The 15,115-nt window shown below is 37.7% G+C and overlaps 1 protein-coding gene across 7 annotated transcripts in view; it reads right to left on the bottom strand.

Moving 5' to 3' along the window:
• The window catches only part of ALS2 (alsin Rho guanine nucleotide exchange factor ALS2), a 50,080-nt gene that overhangs the window by 3,995 nt on the left and 30,970 nt on the right, over positions 1–15,115 (bottom strand). For 2 of the 7 annotated variants that reach the window (XM_075153479.1, XM_075153476.1), the window contains exons 25-33: positions 13,251–13,439; positions 12,850–12,967; positions 12,131–12,288; positions 11,283–11,405; positions 10,055–10,231; positions 9,602–9,647; positions 7,866–7,927; positions 7,087–7,236; positions 6,691–6,787 (exon numbers count right to left, since the gene is read on the bottom strand). In XM_075153479.1, coding sequence (XP_075009580.1) covers positions 6,691–6,787; positions 7,087–7,236; positions 7,866–7,927; positions 9,602–9,647; positions 10,055–10,231; positions 11,283–11,405; positions 12,131–12,288; positions 12,850–12,967; positions 13,251–13,439 — 1,120 coding nt within the window. The other 5 variants (XM_075153478.1, XM_075153480.1, XM_075153477.1 and 2 more) reach the window with 5 other exon arrangements.

The raw sequence follows: 15,115 nt of genomic DNA, 5'->3' as shown, positions 1-15,115 counted from the left end.
AGAACAGATGTGGATTAACTTGAGTGTGTTTAGAAGTTTTAGACACACTGTTTTTCTTGAAGGTTGACCTCAGATTTCCAAGAAAAAATGGGAAAGCTACTGAATGCTGATCACTTGCCTTTCTGGGTGAAATCCTTGGGTATAGCTATCAGAGAGCTGCTAGGATTAATAATAAACAGGGAGTTAGTAACCCTTCCATTCATTGTTGCCTTTTTAAACTACAGGGTTCATGCTCACACTGACAGAAGAAGCATTTAAACATGAAAATCTGTCAAGTTCTTAACAACACAGCTCACCTCATTCATAAAGTAGTAGCTGTTTCATATTTTCCCACAACAAAAGGAAAACAGCTTCCAACTGTGAAGCCTGGTTTCAGCAGCTGTCAGTAGCAATAGGTGATGAATAAGTCATTACCAGAAGACAGGAAGAATAATATCTTGCTTCGGTGCCGTTCTTTAGAAAAAGACCTACTAAATTGCTTGCTTAAGGGGAAAGGTCAGAGTTCAAACAAACTTATAACTACTACTGTGCCTTCATTTCCTGAGACTTGTATCTACATAGACTATAAGGCCAGAGCTCAGGGTCTCCTCATCCCAGGGATCTAAATAAATTAGATGGAAGTTCTTACTAAAAGGCTTACCTGACTAATCTTCCAGCCAGTGTAAGGTCCTTCCCATTCACATGTATTGCATGCAATTACAGATGCTCATTAATAGAAGACATTTCTCTTTGCCTGTTATTAGGGACAGAACTGGATATCCATGCTGAGTGTGCCAGAATTTAGAGCCAAAAGGAGTCTGTCACCTCATGTCTACAAACATCAGTTATCCCAAATTTGGGCCCCAGGGGTTACTTCCTTCAGCAGCAGAATATGAAATTCCTTGACCCTATTTGTCAGACAGACCAGAAGGTCTTATTGATACAAGGCTAGAGTTGCAAGGGAACCCAAGCCCTGCTTTTAATAGAGTTGTCAGAAGTGTCTTTAAATGGACAATTTTGGATGCTGTCAAGCCTCTAAAGGGGACAATACCAGAGAACCTGACATTCAGAACATCAACCCCCCTGCTCTTACAAGCTGCTTTGGTTAACATGCTTGACAAGATTATTGAGCACTTTCAACACGGAAAACTACTCATATCTTTAAGTTCGTCAAAATTAATTATTTGGCGTATTGAAGACTGCAAATTAGCTTGAGGGCAGGGAAGACTGAGAAAGCTTTTGTTGCAAATAAGCCACTATAAATCAGCAAACTGAGCAGGCAAAAAATGGTAATAAGAAACATTCAGCATCTCTCAAATGACATGCCCTATTCAGGACTTTTTTGTTCTGCATTAAATAAACTTAAGTAGGCTTCACTGAAGTCTGTCAGCTTCTTTTTCTAGTCAGTATAAAGAAACATATTGCTTTTTGTACTCTTGTACTTTGTACTTTTTGAGACTTGAAAGTGTTTTAACTAAAAAAGCAACCCTAAGTATTAGTGGAATAAACTGACACATTTTAAGCAAAGGTTGAGACCCATCCTTTGAAACCATATATCCTTATCTTGATCCAAGAACCACTTATTGCAAGTCTGAGGTGGTACAGGTTAAAAAAGGACTGAATAAATTTTATGTTCATGTAAGGCATTCTATGAGATTTAAATAATCACACCTGCATATGTAAGGTTGCTGATGGAAGAAATTAAGCTATAATCTTTGTAATCAGATATATTCAGTGATGATTCATTCTGCCTCCTTCTAAAACAAAAGCTTACAGCTCCAGTGGTGGTGCGAGTATCTTGTTTACATGGGGGTAAATGCCACTAAAGCATCGCCTCCTAAAAGAGTGGCGCATTCAGAGAAGAATACTTGGGTGCAGCGGACTGCAGTCACATGAGGCAGCCGGCTTTACTTCCAGCTGTTTACTGCCAACAACTTGGGTTGACTAAAAAAAACCCAACAAACCAAACAACCACCACCTGACAACATCAACACACTGATACTGTATCAACTCAGAAGTACATGGCTAGGTAGTTCAAAGAAAGGATTTGTTTTACAGTCCCGTATCAGTCACATATCTTTCCTCTACATTATCTCTCACCATACCCGAACACAGTTTCCTAAACTGCTTCTAACAACAAGCACAATTAGGAAGTGAACCTACTTTTGGCAAAATAAGTCAATAACGTATAGCACCTGGCATTCAAGTCAGAATACTTTGTGAAGCTTAGGAGTGAGGAAAATATTCTCTTTTGAGCTCCTACTCAGCATTTGTACATATCTCTAATATTTAGTTCATGGAAATTAAACAGATATCACAAGTTTAATTAGCTTTTCTGTAGCTATGAGAAGAAACTGATTTCACAGTTGCATGGGGGAAATGCACCTGTGCAGTACAATGGTTTCAGTACAGTGCGTATTTTCTTACCTGCAAACACCGCAGAATACACCATTGTTCAGCTCATGCAGAATTTCCAGGGGGAAAGAGCATTTGCTGGATGTTAGTAGAGCAAGTAACCTCACTGCCCTAGCTAATCTACGGACATCCCCTCCTTTCTAATCCGCAGAAACCTAACCTTAGAACTACTCATTACCAGGAAGAAGAAAACAAATCCCCTTAACCCTTTTCTTGCATAAAAAGCCTACTTTAAGTTGTCTCTCACTTAAGTAGTTTCTTATTCTCAGCAACTTTCCCAGTCAATAGGACACTCATCTCTTAGGGTCTGTCTTCAGCTACCATGCCTGCAATTACAATGAGAATCTGTAATACTGTAACATTGATCTTCTGTTGTTGGTTACAGGATTTCTGCTGCAGCACAAGAAATATCCAGCTTTCAATTTAAGGAAAAGAAGAGGGGAGGGGAAAGGGGAGGGGGAAGATGAGAAAAAAGTAATTACCATGAAGCCATATAGCCAGAGGAGTCCTGCAGGTTAACTCATCTCTTTGTTAGCTACAGAAATACACAGATCAAAGCTGGTCTGTAGTGATTTCCTAATGCATCACAGCCCACGTAGGCTGTAAAGCGGAATCTGTGTCAGAAGCACATTTAATCCTAGGATTCTCTTCAGCTAATAACTGAGCTATATATCAGAAAGACCAAAAATAATCCAGCCCAGGCTGTCTGCTTCCATTAATCAGCAAGCTAAATTCATATGCAGTATCACTACTTTTTATAAGAGGTTGTGTGTATACATACACACATATATGTAAAGGCAAATGTATTCTTCGTTTTTTTTAGTTCTCAATGTTGCATCATTCACAGTGAATGAAGTTAAACATTTGAAGTTGCTACGTATTTGGTAGATATACCTCCTTTGTGAAAGGCAGAAAGATTATGCAAGAACTTCCCATCTCTAGTTACATTCTCAGTTTAAGGCACAGAATCAGTGTGGGAGTAAGGTCATATGAAACAAAGCTTTTTGCATGTCAAAGCCTAAGATTAAAATCACTGCTTTCTTCTGAAACATCTGAAGACAACAAACACTGACCCTGAAAACAGTTACAGAGGGAAAGAAAAAAAAAAATCAAACCTGTTTTTAATGATTACACTCTTACAAAAGGTGAAATAAATCCTGAATTCAGATCTTTGCAGATGAAAATTATTGCCATTGATTTACTCAGCTGTTCAGCACAGCTCCTTTTCAAAGAGCAGTTCTGCTCCTACAGGTTTCAATTAAATATTTTTTGTACATTGAGTTCTAAGAGATGATTGCATGGACAGACTGCATCTAGCACAAAAGATTAAGTGTTCAAATTCCTGACTTACACTTCATTATATTCTACACCCTTAGTTGTGTATCTTCCCCATCCCCCACTTCTCATATTCACTTCTTCTTATAGCTTCCCTTTTATTCATATTATTGTTTCTCTCTCTTCTCTAATTATTCAGTATAATTTAAAAATAAGATTAAGTTAACAAAAAAATTGTTTGCAAAAATTTAGTCTATTATCTCTACAGTCTGTTGCAAGTATAACAAGTACAACAATAGTTTTAAACATCATCTTGCCAGAATTACTCTCTCCCTTTCTCTGTTAAAACTAAAAATAATTTCAGAAAGACCAATCATCTTTACTTTATTATGAAAATTGCTACATTACAGTCACTGTTCAAAACAGTATTTTGACATATGGTTTCTTTCCATTTAGGTGCCAATACACAAGTCATGGTTACTATTTCAAAAATACGATTAGCGTTATCTATGGTAGTTTGACATAGCTTAAGCCATTATAACATTTTATAATCTATTCCTCCCTCCCCCTTTTTTGAGTCAGCCATGGTAAAGAACAGCACCTACAATACCCAAATTATCCACAAGTGTTATTCATATAAATAAAGTTAACCATAAACCACAGAAGAGCACACACACACACAAAAATCCCCCAGGGAAATGACTTGTTCTCTACATGTTCAAAAATGCAACAAGGTTAGCTTTTTTTCACTCTGACACGTAAGTTAACAGGCAAAAGTCTCAAACCTAATCATTGTCAGCTTGTTCAAGAGCACATTCCCATTCTCCCATCCCATGGGCTTCCAGAGAAAGTTTTGTCCTCAGGTTAATGAACCTGAACACTACAGACTCCAGGTATTTAATTCAGTGCCAAAATTTCAAGTGGTCAGTGCCTTTTATTTATTTCATAAACAGAAAGAATGGTGAATGCCTTTATATTTATAATTCTGGTAAACAGGGAAGCCCATAATAGTGTGATTATTTCCACAACAGCTCATTAATACTGCATTCAGCAATTCTGTTCAACACATATGCCTCAAAACCTTTACAGCCAAACACACTATAGGTTACCCATTAGAAATATTAACATATTTCTATTTTTTAAATAAACAAACATAATAGCTTAAGTCAGGAAGACTGAATGGTTCTGTGGTGCAATTCATTCTCTTTAAACGTCTCTGTTGACAAACCAGGAATAATAAAAACAAACCCACTGCTTTAGAAGCCATGCAGTCCAGACTTTCACATGTACTCTAAGTAGATGGCATGCCTTTTTGCAGCATTGTTAATTGAAAAGGAGTAAATAATCTTTCTGTTAGAATAGGAAATTATTTCTTCTTGGCAAGTACTTGACAAACCAAGTCTCTAGCTTCATCATCACTTCATAGATTGTCTCTGGCTGCAGTTTTCCAATCTTAAAACTGAAAGTTCAGAAGAAACAACTGAATATTTTCATCTGTAACAACAGAACTGTAACAGAGTATTTTCTAAGTGCCATTTCAGGGAAGAAAATGGGTATTAGTGATGTTCCACTGAGCAGATTATCCCACAGAGCCAGGTGGTAAATGATGGTCTAGGTAAGCTTTTCATGTTGAATCTGGTAGTAACATGCCTGAATTAAAACAAAGTTCAGTTTAGCATACATACCAGTTCTCAGCAAGCTGATAAAGCATCATACACAAAAAGGTTTATTTTTTTTTCTATCCAAGAGAACAGAGGACTAGGCTTTCTACAAGCAGCGATGATACAGTGACACTCAACACATGAGAATCTTCTGATATGTGAACTAGCAAAAACAAAACCTGGAGATTTTAAGTTACAAATTATGTCCAACTCTTAATGAAGCAAGATAGCATGATTTGGGACTCTGAATACTTCCAGAGCTCCCAGCTTTGCCAAGATAAAATACTTTTGCTCACAAGTCTTTCTTTGCTCTTTGACAGAAGGGCCCAAAAAAGAACATATTTTCTTACAGGACAAGGATTAAGCATTTCAAAAGCACTCAGACTGAAAAGCAAAGGTTTCTACCATTGGAATAAATACCCTGGCCTGCTGCTTGATAGCTCCTTAATGGTGGTTCAAACATGCATTGGGTCAGCCATGGCCAGAAATTTAATATAAATGTCTCAGACAACAGTTGCACGCACGGAAAATAGGATTCTGATTCTACTACATAGATTCTTTTGTAAATTTTAACCAACTTTAACCTTCCCTCTTTGCAGCACTGTAAAAATAACAGGTATGAAAAAACCTCTCCACCCAACTATTTCCAGTTTGCACAGACGGAAAATACAATCATGTTCACCTAGCAGCTCAGCTTAAGATTTTTATTTAAGTTTCAGGTTAACAGACTCCCTCCGAAACAACCCCACAAAAAAGTTCCACACAGCTGAACTGTCACAAGACCCACTTGTTTGAACAGTTTTGAGGTACCAAAACAACTTATTTCCATTATGGAGGTCCTAGTGTACAATAGGATATTCATCAAAACAGGTTCTCTCCCTTTTTCCATACATAAAAAAAGAAGAATACTAAATAGAATGTGGAGAGTGACAAGATTTTTTTTTTTCCTCAAAATTGAATTCCTGAAGCATCTTGATGTAATGTTAGACTTAAACATTATTGGAATGGCTAATCTCCAAAGCAGCACTTCATTCCAATTTTTATAAAGGGAATAAGGTTTGTTACATTGCAGGGGAACGACAAGCTACAGGTGAGCATTCAGAGCAGTCAATAGCAGCCAATATTACATCTGAATAAAGTACATTTGCACATTGCACCATTTTATTAGCAGTACCTGCAATTGTTAGGTTATCCTAAGCTCTAGGTTAAGTTCCCTTGCTCATCTTAACTAAAAACTTCAATAAAAACGTCAGAGAAGTTACAAGCTAATGTTCATACAATTGTCCTAAGCAGATCATCATTGCTCAAAGCTCATTAATTTCCAAAGAAAGCTTTTAATAACCCTGAAAAATGTTCATACCTTCAAGGTAGTGAACATGATGCCTTGCTCCCCATGCTGCAGATAAGGATCCATCAGGTCTTCGATTAAGTGCACCTCAGACCCCAAATTCCTTATCCTGTCACATGGGGGAGAGAGAAAGAGAATAGGTGAACAAAAGATACCATTATAATGTTTTTACTTTTTGTACATGGTGTTGTGCAAAAACCATGCTTTTCCCTAACCTCATTCTGTCACAGCCATTTCACAGTTAACTGTTCAAAATTTTTTCAGGCCAAAACAAACAGCCAAAATGGAAAATTTACTAAGTTACAAAAAGCTAGCAAGTAGTCCTATAAGAAGAAGCAGCAGTGTTTAATACAGGTAAAAGTACTCATACTGCCTACGCTCAGCTACAATGCCGCTCTTAGTGCCTACCTGGCTCGTAGCACCACATAAAGAAAAACAGGAAATAAGTCATCCATGGACCACAGAAAATCTTCCTGAAGAGTCTCAAGTACGTTCTGAGAGATCTCTTCAAAAGTCTGCTGGATCACCTTCAACTTGTCAGCTGGGGTAAACGTGGTACTGTTTGGAGAGCAAGAGCAAAACAGAGTAACAATAAGAAATTACATACCTGCATCTAAATTAGGAAGACAATTTGCTAGCAAGCATGCCCCCGTGCCCAAGAAGATAAAGCCAGATCATTCACACCACAACAGCCATGGCTGCCAAGGCTGTGTAGTTCCCCAGGCTATAATTACTGGATCAAGGCACATGCTCAAGTGAGACTGTCTTCACAGTTTTAAGATGTTTTAACATAGTGGTAAAGGGGGAAAAATTCCTTTCTAAAAACACTTCTAATTTCTACTTATATTCTTACAGCAGAATTCCTTATGTCAGCTAACAGACACAGAAAAGCTCCTCGTTTTGCCATAACTGTTTAAAAATCCACATGTATTTGATTCGACATCCTCATGCTTTTGATTCTAAATGGTGTCCTATGGACACATCTCAGTTGCATCTATGAGGCTATACTTCATTCCCCATTGGGAGAATTTGCTAACATTTTTAGTAGGAACTCTGAAACTTCTTGATGATGTCTCTTACGAGGGTGAACAAAGAAAAGGTGACAGGTAAAGGATCACAATCAAGTAAACTAGATACTACAATAGCAAGAACACTAAAACACTAAAAGACAAATTTCAGAGAATTACCTGATTTGCTGTAAACATTCAACTGCAGAGGCAAAGCAGGCATCTTTTGTATTTGATGATACCTGTGTAATCATGAGAAGATTTATCATCCAGGTTTAACAACTCCACTATTCAGCAGCAGCAGCAAAGCAGCGTATCATGCAACACTGACATAAAAGACTTTTTTTTTTCAGTTTTCCAGTGCAAAGAAAGGGGAATGTGCCTGGACGCTAAAGTCATCCAGGAAGTCTGCCTACATACAATTTGTATGAGTTTCATTTAAAAGTCAAAAAAGCCTGCACTGAATTCCTTGGTATGTTATGAGAATCAGTGATGGTTTTGGATATCTTCCAGGTCAAGTAAGACTGAGAATCATTAAATCTTAATGGTTAACATTCAAGAGGGAACCGTAAGACTGGACTGGTTGAAACCTAGAAAAGTCATAGCAGTCAATAATCAAGAGACTCAGGTTTGGAGCAAACAGAAAAGAACAAATATAAATGTTGGCTCTTAATATGCAACTGAGCCTAAGTCTTTCTGAATGGAGCAGGTAGAGAATGGATGGATGCAAAAAGACCTAGAGAAATGCGCAGAAATGAGGAAACTGGACAGAGAAGAGAAGCAGATAAACATAATGTCTTGGCTAAAAACATCCTGTTTAATTGAAGGAATAACCCAGCCAATAAAGTAAATGGCTCCAGAGAGCATCATATACCGCATAATTCAGAGAAGACACATGCCACATAGTACTTTTCATAGTGGAGGGGCTCTACACTCTAACCAAAAAAAGGTCAGAAGTGTGAAGGATTCAGAAAACTGGTAAGAATTTTGCCCAGTACCTAAAAATACAGAAGATCTAGAGTAACTCAAGAAAGGTGTTACTGCTGGATTTTGTAACATTTAAAGTCTGAGTGGAGGTTTGCATCATGTGAATCATGTGCATCTTCAGCTTCACAATTTGGGAAAAAAGGGGACTTATCTTGCTGGGAACCCATAGCCTCAGGAGTGGGCTTCAGCAGCAGCTTTGGTTATTACTATAAACTTGTAACACTCAATCTCTATCAAGGAATATCAGCTCATCTGTGTGCAGCAACTACTGTGATGAAAGCCATGCTTCTGATATTACAGACTTTGCACAAACCACAGTTATAAACAGGGAAGAGGTGATCTGAAGGCAGGAGTATCTAAATGACTATAAGAAAGAGAAAGTTTCAAATAAAAGTATACTGATTCATAAACAGACATGATTTAAAGTATACTGTAAACATTCAAATTGTTCAAAGTTATGATTATTAAACCACTCTTACTGGAGCACAGAGATTGAGTACTACACTATTACCATCTAAGACCAGTGTTCAGCCACTTTCAGCAAGATAATGATCGAAAATAAAAACTATACAATTCTTCTCCTAATCAAAAGGTATACAACGGTATAACTCTCTTAATCAAGCAGATTGAAAATTTCCTTGGTAGACTTTTATTCTCACACTTTCATAATTGGAGACCCAGCAAATGTCTTCCTGAATTAGAATTCATTACAGAATAAGACAGTAATTGACAAAGCTGTCTGACAGCTATTGTAAGAAATCACTAATGTAGCTTTTAAGTAGCAGACAAATTTTAAGGAAACAAGATAGCACAGCATCTCTTAAGCAAAAAGCCTGGTCAAAAATTCTTTGACCACTTCTTCATGACCTCAGCTTCTTGAAAGAAGCAGTGGGCAAAGCACACTGTAAGTCAAGGGCCAATGAACATACCTTTCTACTCTCTCCAAAGATGGATACTGTTCCTGGCCAAAATTTCCTGCAAGAAACCCAACATAGTCTATTGAGAGAGCATAGTCTTAAAGCATTTTTCACCTTATGAAAATGAAGTCATCATGTTCTTCTATGAGATACAACAGCTCTTTCTACAGGATCAACTACATCTAGCACAAATAGCTGGAAAATAGCCTAATTTGAAATGCCTCGCGCTCTGGTTTCATAGTGATGCCAATCTTTTTTTCCTCCTCCTCCCCCTCCCCCCCCACCTTTTGGAAGAGGGAAGTTTTGATTCACACTCTCAACCATACTAACTAGCTTGAAGATATGTTTAGATGCATTTTAATCAAAGAAGAAGCAACTAAAAAAGCCCCTATTGTCTAAAGTGCTTATCTAATTACATGCCATAATCTTTTTCTAAGTTCTCTTTTATTGTTGAAGCATACTTACGCTTGCACTCCAAGAAAACTTAGAAGAGCCACATCAGTTTGTTTGTTTAGACGCAAAACACATTCCCAGTAAATGTCTTCCTCACGCTCGTTGTCTAAGGCATACAACATAAATAGAGGAGGATAGAGTCGTGGCAGTAATACAGGGAGCAGCAAGCCAAAACTGGTTACCACATAGCTGTGAAGAAGAAAGAAAAAAAAAAAAAGGGGGGGGTGGTTTGAAGAGGAAGACATTTTAAAAACCTAATATCTATAAAAATTGAATGAAAAATAAATCATTGGAACAAATCTTTCATTTAGTATGAGCCTATTCTATGAGGGATAAGAATAATAAAATAAGTACAAATAAGTACAAATCCATTAAATAGTATCTGTGCTAGGAGATACTTATAGGAGTATTTTTCCTTTACAGTCCTCATACAGGTGGGTTTGGGGCCCAGGCAGTGGTTGTGGTTTATGTGTTTTAAACAGAACATTGGCTTTCTTCCTTGTATAATGTAAAAGCTCAATACTGTACTATATAATAGTTCAAGTTTTACCTGTATCTTTGTGCTAATCATTTAGCCCCCATTCTGAACCACTCTGCTGACAGCTGAACTTTACCTTCAAAGCACAAGCTAGAAAATAGGCTAAAACCCATTAAGTTACCCAACCTCGCCCCACACACTCACACTCCAGGCTTCATAAAGTCAGCAGTTGCTTGGCATCAAGCTGCAATCCTAACAGGGAAAACCTACTCAAGGTGCCTACTCATACCACTGCACAGGTCATTGGAGTCTTTCTCAGAAGGCTCTCTCTGCTCATCCCTCTTCCTTGTTTTGACCACACCTGAGGCTGCTGTGGACAGGACAACGATGGACTCAGGGGTGAGCTCCATGTGACTGGCTATTTGCGAAGCAGTAAACGTGCACTGGGCCTGCATTACCCCCAGTGCTCATAGCCCAGTTTTCTGAAGCCCAGGCCCAAGCCTGAACTTGTTTACCCACAACAGAGAAAAGCAAGTTTGGGCTTAAGTAAAGAATCATTGCATGGAACAGAGATGAAAATGCAACCATCATGTGGAAGTTTGCTTATCAGAATCTGTCATCAGAACCAAAGGAAAAAAAAAAATCTGCTGATATCCATCAGTTAAACATGTGCTTATCTTTCTTCCCTCCCACTCCACGAAAAAACTGCAAACAGAAATAAAATGAAGCCTTCCTTAGTTCAGGTTTTTTTCCTTTATGTACCCTGGCTCAGGAGATTCTGATCTGGAGTCAGATTTCCCACTGCAAAATGATCGCCTTCCCTTTGTCTCTGTTGCCAGAAATGGAATTGTGCTGCCCTCTTCCGGAAGATCAGGAAACAAGAACCTAAATGGCAATACACATAACAACGTATGATTTCGTTTCATGAAGTTTCTACAAATCACAGCATTAGAAAGCAAGGTTGGAGAGGAAAGAAGTGTCAGCTGAAATAATACATGGCGGACTAAGACAGCATAGCTGACAGATGTACAGTTCCATCTACCTGGAAGAAAACTTATGTAGGCCAACCCCTCCAATGCCAGAGATACCTCTCCTACCTTGACAACACTTCCCTCCAGACAAGGCTTCCACTGGCCAATAATTTGGAGTATTTCTGCTTCCAGATTGGCAGGACCCAATTAAAGCTGTAACTGCTCTCAAGAATCTAAGCAAACACTTCATACGAACATTGCTCATCCGTGTTGGTAAGAAGTTCCATGGAATACACTGTGAGTCCCCATCCTCACTATTCTTCTATACCCTTTTAAGACTGTCTTTTCACAGCATGGATATCCAGAGACATTAAATTGGAAATCCTCATTCAAGATGAGCTCCCTACAGCCATAGTTTAAAGCACAATGTAGGATGTAATACATTGTGGTGAAGATTTTAATTTTTCTATTTTGACAGAATACTCAAGACTCCTTAAAAAGGTTAAGGAAATATAAGCAACCCCAAAACAGAGTAAAGATACTGGCACACTTGGACTGCATAAACACTAGACCATTTCAGTGCATTAGACATCTTTAATTCAGCAGTAATTTGAACTTGAAAATTAAGAGTCTCCTTACCTAACCAATTGGAAGATGCGTTTGAGGTAGGACTTTATCTCTCTTACAGCCTCCTGCAGTAATCGTCGATTAGCTCCTACTCCAACATAGGTCATTCTGTAGACAGCTACTAGTGTTTCCACCAGCTTGCCCAATGGGTGGAGAGGAGTATCACAAGCCTGAGGTGAAAGATATTAATTGGCCAGTCACATAGGTCAATGCCAGACAAAAAACCAAAAGGAATTCAAGAGAGATGTGTCAGAGATTCAACAGGCTTTGAAAAAAAGATATTACAAATACATCAAAAAGCGAGCTATAGTTAATAAATTGCAATTTGGATTATAAAATTTATGTATTAGCTGAATACAGCTCACAGAGGAGTCAAGACAGTACAAGAACTTGTGCTACTACTTGGGCAAGTTATCTGTCCAGTACTATTAAAATTAACATGCAACAATTAGGAAGGATTTCTAGATGCTTTGCTGGGATCCAATGCATAAGAACTGAAACAGTAACTGAGCAGAAACTGACTTTAAGGCAGTATCCATTAGGTATATAATGATTTTAGTCTTAGTCGTGGATTTTAATTCAATAAATTAGGAAGTTAGGAGCAAACATGAATGAATACAACATGGATTACAAGAGCGCAAATATGGAAGGAATTAAGGAAAGCTATTACAAAGTGAGCTTAACATCATGCCTTCCCAACAAGCTACGTGAGCATTTGAGAGTCACAATACCTTTATCAAATATTTTTTTATATTTTCATATTTTTCCAGGGTGAAGGCACCAATGTGTTGTGGAATGAACTCCAAACTTTCTAGTGTCTGAGTATGTGAGCGGCTCAATAATTCTGGGCTGCAGTTATAAAAAGGACAAAGACATTTTACAGATTATTTAATTAGACATACAGTAGGAAAAAAACCTGAAGCTAACAACTGAACTAATTCTAAACATCAGTATGTCCCCAAAAGAGTTTATAGTGCAGAATATTAAGAGTTCTGATTTTGTTTAGGATTTGTTGTTGTTGTTGTTTTAACTGAACTTCTAAGTTAGACTTTCTAGTCTAGAGTAGAGCATGATTCCAGTTTCTTTCTCAATACTTTCTTCATTTTGCTGACAACATTCTCTAGAAACCAACCTGTCTTTGTGTTGCCGTCGGTTGGTGGTCAGGGCGACTGCAATGTTGTCCCAAGCCTTCCATCTGTCCCCCTGGCCCGGGCTCTCACAACCAAGCTGGTTCCAGCATTCTTCAAATACTGCCTTCCATTTCTCATCGGGAGGCACTGCCAGGATCCCGAGTTTCCGCCTAATAAAATGACCATTTAGTCTGTTAAAATCAAACAGTCATGAAACAACGCATTCAGCTATGAAAACCTACGGCTACTGTCAATCTAGTACCTCATACTGTTTTACCAAAAGCTGATATCCTTAACAGTCTCTACTGTGAACCAAGTTTATCCCTAAGAATAAGCCTCGAACCTACTATTTAATTGATGTCTTGACTTTCAACACCTTTTAAAAAGAACTTACAAAAAGTTTTTTTTTTCCTTGCTAACTAACATACATTAATCCATGTAACATATTATAATGTTACAAGATTACAATGTTTTTAATACCTACATGTGGTAGCAACTATGAACCTTATTACATTAGACAAATATTCTTACTCTTTCTCGTAGTCTCCCAGGAAATGGTTTGTTTAAACACAAAAAGGACTGGTTTGATTTCCAAGAAAACAGGACATACTGCACTTAACTGGGCTTATCTACACCACTGGTATTCATTCAGAAGGCTCAGGACACATTCACGTAGCAAAGACACAGTACAAAAATGTCCCAGATACCTCGCTATCCTGGAATGTACAAATAGCATAGCTACACAGACAAATACCAAGAATGGATATATGGCTTCTGCCCCTGAAGTAGTATCTACATATGATGTTGCATGACATGTTAGGGATGTGCTGGTAGAGAGCAAAACCAGCTCAGGCATCTTTTCAATGACAGCCAATGCTCAGGGATCCTCTATAGCCAAACGAAAACCAAGAACTGTTGTTCTCCCTATATAGAGAGAGATATAGATATCTCAGACGTATAACGAAATTTAGGGCTTTGAAAAGCTTTCATAAAGCAAATAAATGCTATCAGGGATAATAGTTCTATCTTGATTTAAATCAAATGTCAGAAATAGTCAGACATGATTAATCGTCATTAATATTTTTCCACCGCGTTTGAGATGAGAACTAGCAACACTGGTATTTTTCCCCACACTTCCAGTTTCACAAAGCAGAAAAAGTAGGCTCTAAGCCTTTTCACAGATTATACCAAAAGATTTTCAACTTCCAAGAGAGCCTGAAAAGGGTAGATGAAACCCTTATTTCACAAGAAATCTTCACAAACATGTACATACATTTATTCATAGACTCCCTACTGGGGTAAAAAGCAGACATCTGCTAAGGTTGCAAGTGTTCAGTTCAGCAGGGAGGCCTGCTTAACTTTGCATCCTGTTGTAGGTGTCAGCACTGTCAAAAGAAATTACCAGTGAACGCTTCAGGAACCATACTGAGAAGTAATCTAGGTAAAAACATTAGAGTTGTGTTTTCCATTTTAATCTGAAATTTGAGAGTATGCCTCAAAGATATTGAATACTGTACAACAATTACTACTATTGTAAACCAGTATATAGTGCTAACAAATACTGAAATTTCACCAACAACTCTTTAAATTTACTTAAATTTCTTCTACACAAAGATATCTCAGTTATTACTTAAATAAAAACAAATGTATTTTTTTTCCCCAGAGACAATTAAGTAAATTGACCTAGTGCATCTGCTATAAATAGGGTTATATGGATACTTTTCAAAAATTATCTTTGTCAAGATGTTAAAATGCTCTTTTGCAATTCAGTAGATTTTTCTACTATTTTCTTATGCAATGTTTGGAAAAGGTGTAGTAACTAGCTAATTCTGTTCAAATGTACCCCCACTGGCATTATTAAATGACA

Source organism: Calonectris borealis, chromosome 6 (assembly GCF_964195595.1).
Source record: "Calonectris borealis chromosome 6, bCalBor7.hap1.2, whole genome shotgun sequence".
In the NCBI taxonomy this organism is placed as follows: domain Eukaryota; kingdom Metazoa; phylum Chordata; class Aves; order Procellariiformes; family Procellariidae; genus Calonectris; species Calonectris borealis.
Note: the sequence above shows the minus strand (reverse complement) of the source record. Positions and strands in the feature narration are given on the sequence as shown.